The 12062-nt window shown below is 54.3% G+C and overlaps 1 protein-coding gene across 4 annotated transcripts in view; it reads left to right on the plus strand.

The window, feature by feature from the left end:
• GSN (gelsolin) overlaps positions 1 to 12062 on the plus strand; it is a 48831-nt gene that overhangs the window by 22032 nt on the left and 14737 nt on the right. For 2 of the 4 annotated variants that reach the window (XM_028508845.2, XM_036022162.1), the window contains 3 exons: positions 5265 to 5469; positions 6199 to 6353; positions 10737 to 10898. In XM_028508845.2, the coding sequence (XP_028364646.1) occupies positions 5274 to 5469; positions 6199 to 6353; positions 10737 to 10898 (513 nt within the window). In that variant the 5' untranslated portion in view covers positions 5265 to 5273. Of the gene's footprint in view, positions 1 to 3525; positions 3742 to 3791; positions 3863 to 5264; positions 5470 to 6198; positions 6354 to 10736; positions 10899 to 12062 lie in introns of those variants that run through there. The other 2 variants (XM_028508836.1, XM_028508821.2) reach the window with 2 other exon arrangements.

Consider the following 12062-nt stretch of genomic DNA (forward strand, 5'->3'; position numbering starts at 1 on the left):
CAGGGCAGGGGCCCTGGACTGTCAGATTCGGAAGGACCTGTGGATGGGAACCCTGAGGCTCAGAGATGTATAGGTGCTGGATGCGGCTGCACAGCCAGTATCTGGGAATGCCACAGCTGGGAATAGCATAGCAGCCTACCCATCTTTTGCAATGGAGACATGAGGCCCAGAGGAGGATGGTGACTTGCCCAAAATCACCCAGGATGTCAGTGGCAGAGTCTGGCCTAACACTGGGGCCTCTTCCTTCCTACCCAGGGACCTTTCTCCTGTACCCCAATCCCCCCACTCTCCTGCACTCAACAGGCAGGGGCCAGCATATAAGACCATGCTGCCCCCATCACAGGCCTCCACACATCTCTGCCCCGCAGCAAGAGTTCCCAGGCTGTGGGCTCTCCAAGGGCAGGGGCCCGGGCCCGTTCACCGCGTCTCCAGTGCTGAGGGCCCCCGCTCCAGAGCTGTGTGGCAGGCAGAGCCACACGGCATTTGCGATCATTAATCAGAGAGCCAGTCACCCTGGACTGCTAGTCAGGCCCCTGGGGCCAAGGCCGAGCCACGGCAGCCCTCTGTTAATCACCAACTGAGGAGGTCAGGGCCACGCTGCTCCAGGAAGGGACTGCACAGCGGGGCCAGCGGCCGGCCCCATGCTCCCGCTGGGGGCTGGGCTGACGAGGAGATTCCTTCTTCCTATTTGTCTGGATTTTCCAGATTGTCTATTGAGCAGGCATCACTTGAAGCATATTTTTTAAAGGTAGTATTTCTAGATCAGTGTTTTGTTGAAAAAAAAAAACAAAACAAAACACCCATGACATTAGATACATACTTGTAAATTGTTTTTAACCAACCCCAGAGCAAGTTTTTTTTTAAGCAAGTATATTAAGGTATAATTTACCTACCATAACGATTCACCCATTTGAATGCACAGCACTCTGAATTTTAGTAGCGTTTTCGGTTGTGTGATCATCTCCACCATCCAGTGTTAGAGTGTTCCTGTCACCCTCGAATGTGTCATCTCCCTGACTCCAGGGAACCTGGCGCTCGCTCGCTGCAGCCTCCGGCAGCCTGCGCAACAACTGTCTCTCCTTTCATCCCGTCCAAGCAAACGGCCTTGACAGTTTTCTGTTCATCTTCCTTGACTTTTTTCAAGGGTGTATGCAAAAACAGATAGTCTTCTAAAAAAGAGGAAAGGAGCCAATAGATACACGGCTTGCTTTTTGTGCTTGGAGATCTCTCTGTGGTTACGGAGCGCCTACTGTGTGCCAGGCACGATCAGATCTGGCTCATTCTGAGTTCACAGCTGCAGAGTGGTCCATTGTATGGCGGCTCCGTAATTTATTTAACCAGGAAATCTGGGTCCTGTCCAGTTTTCTCCAAACAATGCTTCAGTGAACACCCTTGCACGTGTATTTTTGTGTGCCTTAGTAAGTAATTCTGAAGGAAGTGGGTCTGTGGTTGCATTGTGTGTTTTGAATCTGGGCAATCAAATTGCTATCCAGAGAGGTGAAAGCTGGTTTACGCTTCCATCGGAGCACGGGAGAACTGTGGGGTTTTTCTAATCCTCCAAGCCTCCGGAATGCCTAAGGAGAGGGGAGGGCTCTCAGAATTGGCGCCCGAGCTGGCCCACTGCAGGCTCCACAGGCCCCGAGAACTCAGCATCTCTCTGTGACCACCATCCGCCCACCTCAGACAGGCACTCTTCCACGCAGCACATGGGCCCCCGAGACTCCTGCCGCCCTCCCGGCCTCCTCTCCTCTTGCCCCCTGTGTTTCAGGCCGGATCCCCCCACCATTCGCCCATGCGGCCTGTGTTTGCTTGCCCTTTGCCCACGCTGGCCCCTCTCCGAAAATGCCTTTTCTTAATCTCCCTCCTGCCTGTCCTTCAATGCCCAGCCTGCAAATCGTTTTCTCCACGGAGTCTTCTTAAAATCCTCACACTCTGGAATCGTCTTCACTCTGTGTGAGTTCCCGTAGCCCTTCATCCGGCCCACAGGCCCTCTTCAGCAGGAGGGAGCTACTGTGGAGGGTGGAGGGCAAACTTGAGCCTGGTTATTCGGAAGCTGGGCTGCAGGAGCAGCTGGGGTGGGCGACTGTTGGCCGTGGGGCGGGGGGAGGGGGGAGGGGGGCTCCCATGGACCTAGCTGTCAGATGGCCCGTTTTCACACGCAGAGACCGATTGAGCCCTCAGAAACTACTGTACCCCTTGGTAGGTGAGGCAACCAGAGGCGTAGGAGAGGAAAACAGCCTGCACACAGTGGAGGTGGGAACCAAAGCCAGGTCCCTGACTCCCCAGCTCACTTTCCTGTCATGGCACAGGACTGTGGGGAGTGGGAGGGGGTGCTGGGACCCAGCGAGACCTTGGAGGTAGAGAAGTTGGGTCCAGCAGGGTGGTGGGATCGGGGAGAGAGGGGCTGGCTGGTGGGACTAGGTGAGTCGGGATCGCACTTCTCCTGACCCACGGACTGTGTGCCTCAGCGTGGGAGGTGCAGGGATGGGAAGGGGGCGGAGGAGTGGGGAGAAGCCTTACAGCCCTGTCTTCTCTCGGGGAGCCAAGAGATAGGATCTAGACACCCCCCCCCAAAAAATAGTCCCACCCCCAAAACAAAACAAAATTGGAAACAACTACAAAAAGCAGCAGGCGTTGGAACTTAAGACTTGAAGGTGAACCCTGACATCATCAGGGGTAAATACTCTGCCCCTGGGGAGAAATACTGGGGTTGAGAGAGAACAAATGGGCACAAAGACGTTACTTGAAGTCTTGGTAAAAATAAACATTTAAACAATAAAAACTTTCTTGATTGTCACACCTGGAACCAATGCAAAGAAATACTGAAGAAAAAGGAATAAAAACTTTTTAAAAAGAAGAAAAGGGGAGGGGGTGGTCTTGACTGGAGGAAAGCCTGCAGCTGCGGGAGGGGAGAGGTCTGCCTGCCCCTTCGTGGGTCCTGCTGGCCCAGGGGTGCAGGCCGCCCCGCGCTGTGGTGGCAGCCCGTGCTGCTCGGGTGGTCAGGCCGCCCCGCAGTGCCTGGGCTCGAACCGTGGCTGTTCCGTTTCCTGGGGCTGCGCGGGTGGGTTGTGTACCCTGCACGCAGTGATCCATCCCCTCTGTAAGGTGCGGCCGTCGCCGTACCCACGCTGTGAAGGATAAAGGATGTTACGAAGCGTGGAAAGCCTTCATTAAATGCTGAAGATGTTAGGTGTGGATGTGGGAGTGGTCTTGCATGGGTCACACAGGAGGCTGAGCTGGACTCCCTCACTTTCGTGAAGGCGCCCATTTAGGGTGCACAGAGGCAGCGCCTGGTGCACGCTAAGCTCTGTGCCTGGTCTCCGCCCCCCTGAGCCGCGGGGGTGGGGGTGTGGGAAGGGGCGGCCACGCCCGATTGGGTTGGTCCGGTGCGAACCCAGCTGTCTCCAAAATCCAGGCCAGATCCCCGCCCCTGGCGGGCCCTCGGGCGGGCGGGGGGGGGGGGGGGGCCGGACTCGGCCCTGCCCCCGAGCTGTCCTTGCGGGGCGGTCCCGACTCGGGCGGGATGGGCCAGCGACTACTTAAAAGCAGTGACCGGGGACGCGGCGGGTGCCGGCTGGGTCTCCTGCAGTCGCTGCCGCCATGGCTCCGCAAAGCTCCGCGCCCGCGATGCTCTGTGCCCTGGTCTTGGCGCTGTGCGCGCTGTCGCCGCAGGCCCGTGTGGCCACCGCGTCGCGGGGGGGATCGCGGGTGGCGACCCCGGCACCGCAGACTCAAGGGCGGGTGAGTGCCCAGGGGGCCTGGGGGCTCCCGGAGTAACTCTCTATTGTAAGTTCTTGCAGATACAGCACTAGGAAAAGGGGAGTAATTCAGGTCTAGAATGGAAAAACTGTTTTGTTGCTTTGTAAGTATCTCTTGCTGCCTCCGCGGCTCCCATGGATGCGGGTGGGAGCCTCGGGGACCTGGCTGTTTCCCTCCCTAGAGGCTAACCTCGCCTTGGCCGGATTTCTTTTTCTTCCCCACCTTGGGATTTCTGACCCATCCCTGCCCCCTGATTTGTCCTTTTCTCCTCCAGTGTCTCTTTCCCTCTGCCCGATTTCTCTCCTTTCCTCTTCTCATTTCTCCCATTTCAGATTTCTCTTATTCCTCCGATTTATTTCTGCCTTGCCAATATTTTCTCCCTCTTCCGTGTATGATCTTGCCTCTGCCTGCTTATCATCATTACCATTATTTGTTCTCTCTGTTATCTCAGTCCCGTCTGGTTTCTCCTCTTTCCTGTTGCTCTTTTTATGTTTCTCCACCCCTCTGCCTGAGTTCTCTCCGTCTGGTTTCTCTGACCTCTCCCACCAGATCTGTTCTCCGGCCAGGGGACCCGTGCCTGCTGAGTTCTGACCTTTGGCCCCAGGCTAACAGTCCCACTCTGCCGCATCTCCAGCCCTCCTGCATGCCTGACGGCCTTTCCCCCATCCTTGACCGCCTGGTCTCCAGCAGGCTCCTGCAGACCCTGGCTGCATCCTCTCCACCTTTCCAAGAAATGGAATTTGGGGGTGGGGTGCCGGGGGGCAGGAGGGAGGAGGCAGACAGCGCAGGAGGCCACTTGGGCTAAGTCATTTAGACCCTCCTCGGGGTGTGGTGGGGGCATGGGTGGGGCATGGGAAAACCTTCCCACTTCCAAAGAGCCAAAGCAAACAGGCTGCGTGGTCTGGGCCAGTCTCCCCCCCTCTTTGGGCCCCAGTTTCCCTACCTGTAGAATGCGGTTGAATGATGAGCTCTCCTAGGAGCCTTCTAGTTCTAAGAGCCACTGAGGATGCTGGGAGGGAACACAGTGAGCCCCTGGGGACCCCCGGATTTACCATTTCCATCTGAGGGGGTCTCCCCGTGCTCCCAGAGGTCGTGTTCTTAGAGCTTGGGGCAGTTCCTCCTACACCACTTCCTCGCTGGGGACCCTGGGCAGAGTCACTTCGCCACTCTGTCCCTCGGTTTTCCCAACCAATTGGCACTCAGAAGGGAAGAAAAGAGGGAGCACCCTTTGCTTCCCCGTGACCGGGGAGCCGAGTGGGAGAGACAGACGCTTGGCCAAGGGCAGAACCTGGAACCTGCACTCCGCTCTGTTTGCTCTCTCACCCAGAGCGCGAACTGGAGGGGTCTGCTTGCAGAAGGGGCCAGGCCTGCCTTGGGGGTGGGGAGACTCAGAGGCTCAAGTGCGATGCTCTTGGTGCTAGAAACCACCCTCCCTCGTGCCCTGGGCTCTCTCTCTCCCCACCAGGGCCACGGCCCCTGATCAGGCTCTGCCCCGTCTCTTCCAGCCCAGCAGCATGGTGGTGGAACACCCCGAGTTCCTCAAGGCGGGAAAGGAGCCTGGCCTGCAGATCTGGCGTGTGGAGAAGTTTGACCTGGTGCCTGTGCCCACCAACCTTTACGGAGACTTCTTCACAGGTGACGCCTATGTCATCCTGAAGACGGTGCAGCTGAGGAATGGGAACCTGCAGTACGACCTCCACTACTGGCTGGGTGAGGCCAGACCCCAACCCCGTAAAGCACAGCGCTTTGCGGTGTCCCAGCAGCCCCACGGGAGCTGAGTGACTGCTGAGCATCAAGTGTGTGCCAGGCCCGTGGCTAGGGATTACACCCCCCCAGACCCTAGAGCCAGCCTGTTTGAGTTGGAGCCTTGCCCTGTCCTTTGGCAAGTCACTCAGTGCCTCTGTGAAGTGGCCATGATGGGGGCACCCCACTACCTCTCAGGGATGTTGTGAGGGTTAAACAAGCTCAAGTTAGTACAGCACTCAGAATTTGGGGTGACCTGGGGACCCTGAGCCCCCTCCATAGCTTTCCTGGCCCTGCTCCCACCGTGCCCCGGTTTACCCTCCAGAGTCGGGAGCCTGGCGTCCCTGCCGCAGCTCTGCTGAGTGACTTTGTAAGTCCTTCCCCCTCCCTGAGCCTCAGTTTCCTGAGCTGCATTGCTGCTCCCAGGCACGACTTCATGCTCAGCAGGGTTGAGTGAGTGCAGGGGGACAGGCAAGGAGGTGCGTGTAGGGAAGTATGTTGGAGCTGGGAGGACTCTTAGAGACCACAGAGTCTGGCCTCCGCCTTCCCGTTATACAGGTAAATTAACTGAGGCTCATGGAAGGCAGGGGTTTGCCCAGCTTCTACAGCCGGTGCTGGGGGCTCTGGGCTCCTCCTCGGCAGGAGGCTGGGACTCCTCTCCAGAAGCCGGGCTTACGCTGCTCTGACATCCCCTAGGCAATGAGTGCAGCCAGGATGAGAGCGGGGCGGCCGCCATCTTCACCGTGCAGCTGGACGACTACCTGAACGGTCGGGCTGTGCAGCACCGTGAGGTCCAGGGCTTCGAGTCGGCCACCTTCCTCGGCTACTTCAAGTCTGGCCTCAAATACAAGGTGGGTCCCCGGGCAGTGGGGACAAATGCACCAGTGGCAGGACTCATTCGGGTCCACTCTCCTTTCAGCCTTGTGGGGTGGTGTGGGCAGATAGGTCAGAGCTCAGCCTTTGCAGTTGGCCGGCCCTGGGTTTGGATCCTGTACCCTTCCTGTGTGACCTTGGACAAATCACTCTTCCTCTCTGAGTCTCTGGTTCCTTATTTAAAATGAAGAGAGGAAAATTCCCAATCATTTTACAGTGTTGTCTTCCTAACCTCAGCAGAAAGCGGGGGCCGTGGGTGGAGACTCGGCCTCTCACTTGTCCTGGCACCCCCGAACTCTTGTACCCTGCCAACAGAGGGTTCCAGGTTAGGTATTTGAAAGGACACCCTGGATCACATTCCTCTTTCTGTTCATTAGAATCCCCCTTGAACTTGAACTCTAAGGAGTCTGAACCAACACAGATTTCTCTTCCAGGTCCCAGCCAGGTGGGGCTGAGCACAATCAAGCTAGGAGCCCTGGGAGGCTGTGCCCTGATATGCAGTGAGACATTTGGCAGGCCGCTTGGCCTCCCTTTCCTCTTTGGTTACAGGAGAGCGAGTTATACCTGCCCTTCTGGCCTCGGCAGAGGATTTAGTGGAGGTGTAGCTGGGAAATGCCTCGCATGGGGGTTGGCACCTTGGAAGGGCTCAGGCAAAGCCGTGGTTTTACGAAGCTGGTGTTCTCTTTGGTGGGGACAGGGAGGGGATCACAAGCTTTGATGGACCTTAATATCAGAGTCCAGATCTCTTATTTTCAGGGATGGAAGGGGAACTGAGGCACAGAGTGATTAAACAGTTTGCCCAGGGTCGCACAGCAAGTCAGTCCCACGGCTGGGACTAGAACCCAGATCTCCTGACTCCCAGCATTCTTTTCATTACACCAGCCTGTCTCTCAAGCTAAGTTGCTGATGTTGATGCACCATGTGATTTTATAAAAATCATTGTCCCTCTCTGGGCTCAGGGTCCTTTGTGTAAACAGGGTGGTGACGCTGTCTGCCCAATGAAGCACAGGGAGTTGGATGATGGGAAAGTGCTAGTGAGGCTGAGATAGCAAAAGACAGGGTGTGTGCTGGGCTGGGCCTTGGGCCCCAGGCTTGGCAGAGCTGGATTCCAGGAGCTCACTAGCGCCCCCTGTCGGCCAGTTCACACGTGCCCACAGCTCCTGCAGAGCTGTCCAACTCTCCCTCCTTCCTTTGTCCCATTCTGGGGCTGTGGTACCTTGAAGGAGGAGAGGTGAAAGCGTCCCCTGACCTAAAGAAGTACCCGGCCTTTTTGCAGCTCCTGGAGCAGGAAGTGGAAAGAGCGCTTGACCAGGAGCCGGAGAGACTGAGGTTCTGGTCCCAAGGCCACACGTCTCTAACTGTGAGGCTCTGGCCAGTTGTGTGCCTATGGGTGTGCGCGCTCACACATTCCCCATTTGGGATTCGTTCAGCAAACATTTATCGATTATGTAACAAGTGCCTGCTTATTGTTGCTGTTTTGTGGACAAGTTAAGCAGCTTGTCCTCCGACCTCTCCCACCAGATCTGGTAAGTGACGGAGCTGCGATTCAAACCTAGGTGTGAAGGGCCAGCACGGATCTGGTTCAGAGTGGACACTTCAGGGTCCCCTGGTCCATGATCTTAGCTCAGATGAGGCCTAGGAATCTGCATGTGTAGCAAGCCTGTTCCATCTCCTGGGGATTTTTCTGGGATGTTTTTGGCCCATACTCCGAGGAGTGGGTTCCCAAAGCAGGCCCAGATTTGGGACTTCAGTCCTGGAAGTTCCTGGCTCCTGGTGCAAATGTGAGGTCCCAGGCTGGTCCTGTTTTGCACCCTCAGCAAGTCCTCCAGCTGCCCCCGCACTTGGCAGGCTCAGCCCAGGGTTCTCGGCCTGGAGCCCTCATCAATTATAGATCCCCGAGGAGCAGAGCTTGTTATGCAAGACTTGTTCCTGTGAAAGCCTGCACCTCAGAGCCACTTCTGTGCTCAGGTGGGAGAAGGGGCAGGGAGGGGACAGGAGCCGCGAGAAGGGCTGTCACGGGGCCTGTCTCGTCTTGTTCTACAACCTGCAAATCCTCTTTAGAGTCTGCACTTTTCAGAATCCATTGAGCGCTCCTCCTCCCCCTTTCCCTGCTTTTCCTGGTTTCCTCCTTGACTCCAGACAGAACCCCAGAGACCCCTTGGGCTGGGTTATTTGAAACCCTTTGTTCAAACACAGTCTGGGCTGGCTGATCCCAGACACCCCTGACCTCCAGGAGCACAGTGGGAGACTCGCTGAATCACTCGAACCCTTCCCCTGTCGCTCCCAGTTCTCAGACGGGGAACTCCGCCTTAGAGGGGGGGAGGGGGCCAGCCCCAGTCACTCGTTTTCCTGTGTGTTATAAACAGTTCAACATTTAAAAAATGTAAATCTTTATATATATTTTTTCTTCTGACTGCAAGGATGATATGAGCTTATTGTAAAGTGTCAAACATTATAGAAATATAGGTTTTCAAAAGTAAAAGTCCCCCCATGATTCTGCTCTTGGAAATGTACACTGAATGGTGGGTAATTTCTCTATGTGAATGTATAGATATATATATATTTGAAGAGATACAGAACTATCTATATTTATGATATATATGTATCATTACTTTAATTTGGAAAGTGGCTTTTAAAACAACTTGTCCTATTAAATTTTGTTCAAATAATTTGGTGCTAACATCTACCCCCATAATGATTAGACTATACAAACCAATAAACAATCCTAAAGATTATAATACAAATAGTAACAAATAGTAAAAATTTCAAAAAATTCCTGCCTCCTGTATTTGTAGATCCACTGTCTTCTAAGAGCTTTCTTTTATTATTTTGTTAACTTGCCTCTTCAAGTCTAATTTTATAGATCAGGAGAAGTGCATGCCCAGAATTATTAAAAATCAAGTATTCTTTTATTGTATACATTTATATACAGATAATGTTTTGGAGTCAAGATTTATGACACAAACCAACCCTTTAAATATTTTCTTTTTTCTTTTAAATAACAAATAAAAGGCATGCTTGAACAAATGAAATATTTTAGAGATGCATAAAAAAGAAGTTCGGGGTCTTTCTTTCCCTCCACTTCCTCGTCTCTGAGGGGTCCGTGGAAACTGTTGGACTTTCTAGATCTGCTGTCTCTTTACTTCCAGCTGAAGGAAGCCCCCAGGTCCGGGCTGCCCACAGACACACAGGAACGACTGGGCTGGCAGACTTGGGAGTGGCTGGGTCCCTGGAACAGTGAGCTTGGGGGTAGAACCTGGCACTGCCACCAACTAGTTGGGACCATGGACACTGAACTTATGTGTACCTCAGTTGCTTTGCCTATGAAATGGGGTAATGAGACCCCTACCTGGGGCTCGTGATCACCACACTGCATGTCCATAAAGCAGGTATCCTAGACCTTGGCAAGGACTTGGTCAGTGGCATCCCATTACCAGGTGAGCACAGGGTGGTACACCTTTCCCCCAAGCTGCCCTTCCTCACCTGCTCCCCAGCAGGAGGGCCCTTGAAGCAAGGGGATGCTCTTGAAAGGTCTCATGCTGGTACCAAGAAAGGACACAAGAGGGCGCTCCACTCACCACAGGAAAATGTGCTTTCTGCTTGAAAGACTTGGCTCTGAACAGTGGCTTGTTCCTGCCTCTCATCCTGGGTGGCCCTAGACACTGTTGCTCTGAGAAGGCTGATGTTGGGGAAGGAAGAACCTATAGATTCATTCACATCTGAGTTTGAGTCGTAGCTTCAGCTTTTACTCCCTGTGAGATCTTGGGCAAATCCTGTCATTTCTGGGCTCTACTTTCCTCATCTGTAAGATGGGGATAATGATACCTGTCACATAGATGACACATGCAAAGTGCCCGGAACAGTGGGCATTGTTGTCACGTCACAAACACTTGCATGTTGCTGCTGTGTGTAGACATAATAGGAGCCCAATTAAACTTGCTCCCTTTGTCCCCTTGCTTTCATGGCGTCTGTGTGGCGAGAGTCAGACTTGGCCTCACTCTGTGAAGTGAGGCAGCAAAGAGGGGGTACATTTCTGGCCGTGGTGGAAGCCCTTCCTCCTTTACCCCCATGGAACCCTTTTCTTGAAGAATGTTTTAGGGGCTAGGGTTCCTGAGAACATCCTTTGGGAAATGCTGGTCTTGAGAAAGGAAGGTTTGCAGCTTTTTGATCCAGGAAAGAGGCCCTGGAGGTCTTTGTAGTGTGAAATTCAGAGGGGTGGCAGCAAGGTGGTATGGAGTCTGCTGGAAGGCCACTGGTCCATAGACCAGGACTTCCTTCAACTCGACCCTCTCCCTTCCTTTCCCCATACCTGCTTCCCTGGACCCATCGGCCGGACTGACGCTGTCTGCTTGACCCAACAGAAAGGAGGAGTGGCATCAGGATTCAAGCACGTGGTGCCCAATGAGGTGGTGGTGCAGAGACTCTTCCAGGTCAAAGGGCGGCGTGTGGTCCGTGCCACTGAGGTGCCTGTGTCCTGGGAGAGCTTCAACACTGGCGACTGCTTCATCCTGGACCTGGGCAATGTGAGTCCTGCCCTGCCCTTTCCCCGGGGACACTGTGGTACCCCCGGGCCGGCCAGGCCTGACTCTGGGGAGGTGGACACACTCATGTTAACACATGCAAACACACAGACAGGGAAAGCCACAGGCACGGGAGCCCCATGCGCACATGTGCTCTATACATGAGTCAGACACACCAGCAAAACCTCAGGTACAGATGTGCCTGGCACTCTAGGTGCCCACACGTGGGCATCAAGCCCATCATGCTCGTGGGCACAGACCTCCTGCACAGTGCACTCAGACTCCGATTGACGTGTGGGCTCCTTGCTGTCTTGTGTTCATATGTGTGTCTCATGTACCCTTTGACATAGGGTCACTCACTTAAAAATGCATGGCAGGCATGGGCAAAAACTAGAGGCTGTTGCCCGCCAGGCATGGACCTGGCACCATTATGAATGTCAACACACGTAAACTTGGGCGTGTTAGTGAAGGACCCCCATGTGTATGTGTCACTCGTGCAGTTGCACATGGCAGTGTGTGTAAGGTGCACTTCCCAGGCCCACCTTACAGGTGCACAATGCTCTGTACCCATTTCTCCCAGATCCACATGTCCTCACACCTGCAGATGAACATGGGCAGACACTGCACCCCAACAGCAGTCATACACATGGTGTAATGTCCATGCAAGAGCAGGCACACACTTATTTAGTGTGAAATTTTTACTAAGGTGTAACAGGCACACAGAAGAGTGTGAATCCTGTGTGCACAGCTCTGTGGATTTCAGAAAGTGAACACACCGTGTAACCAACTCCCAGATCAAGAAACAGAACGTTATCAGCCCCCAGAACGCCCCTCCTGTCCCCTTCCAGTCCCATCACCCCCAAGGATAACGTCCATCCGGAACTCCCTCAGTGGCACAGGGTAGTTTTGCCTCTCTCTGAACTTCACCCACATGGAACCTTTCTATTTTATGTTGGACTTCTGCCTAGCATTCCATGTCTGAGATCCATCCGTACTGTAGACTGATCAGTTCCCTTGCCCTGCAGGATCCCATTGGCTGGATGTGCCACAGTCCATTTATGCTTTCTATTGAGATGGCACTTAGTGTAGTTTCTGGTGAGGGGCTTTTACACGTGGTGCTGCTCCGATGTCCTTACACGGGTCTTTCGGCGGACGTCCTGGGGAGGG

Source organism: Phyllostomus discolor, chromosome 3 (genome assembly GCF_004126475.2).
Source record: "Phyllostomus discolor isolate MPI-MPIP mPhyDis1 chromosome 3, mPhyDis1.pri.v3, whole genome shotgun sequence".
Classification (NCBI taxonomy): Eukaryota; Metazoa; Chordata; class Mammalia; order Chiroptera; family Phyllostomidae; genus Phyllostomus; species Phyllostomus discolor.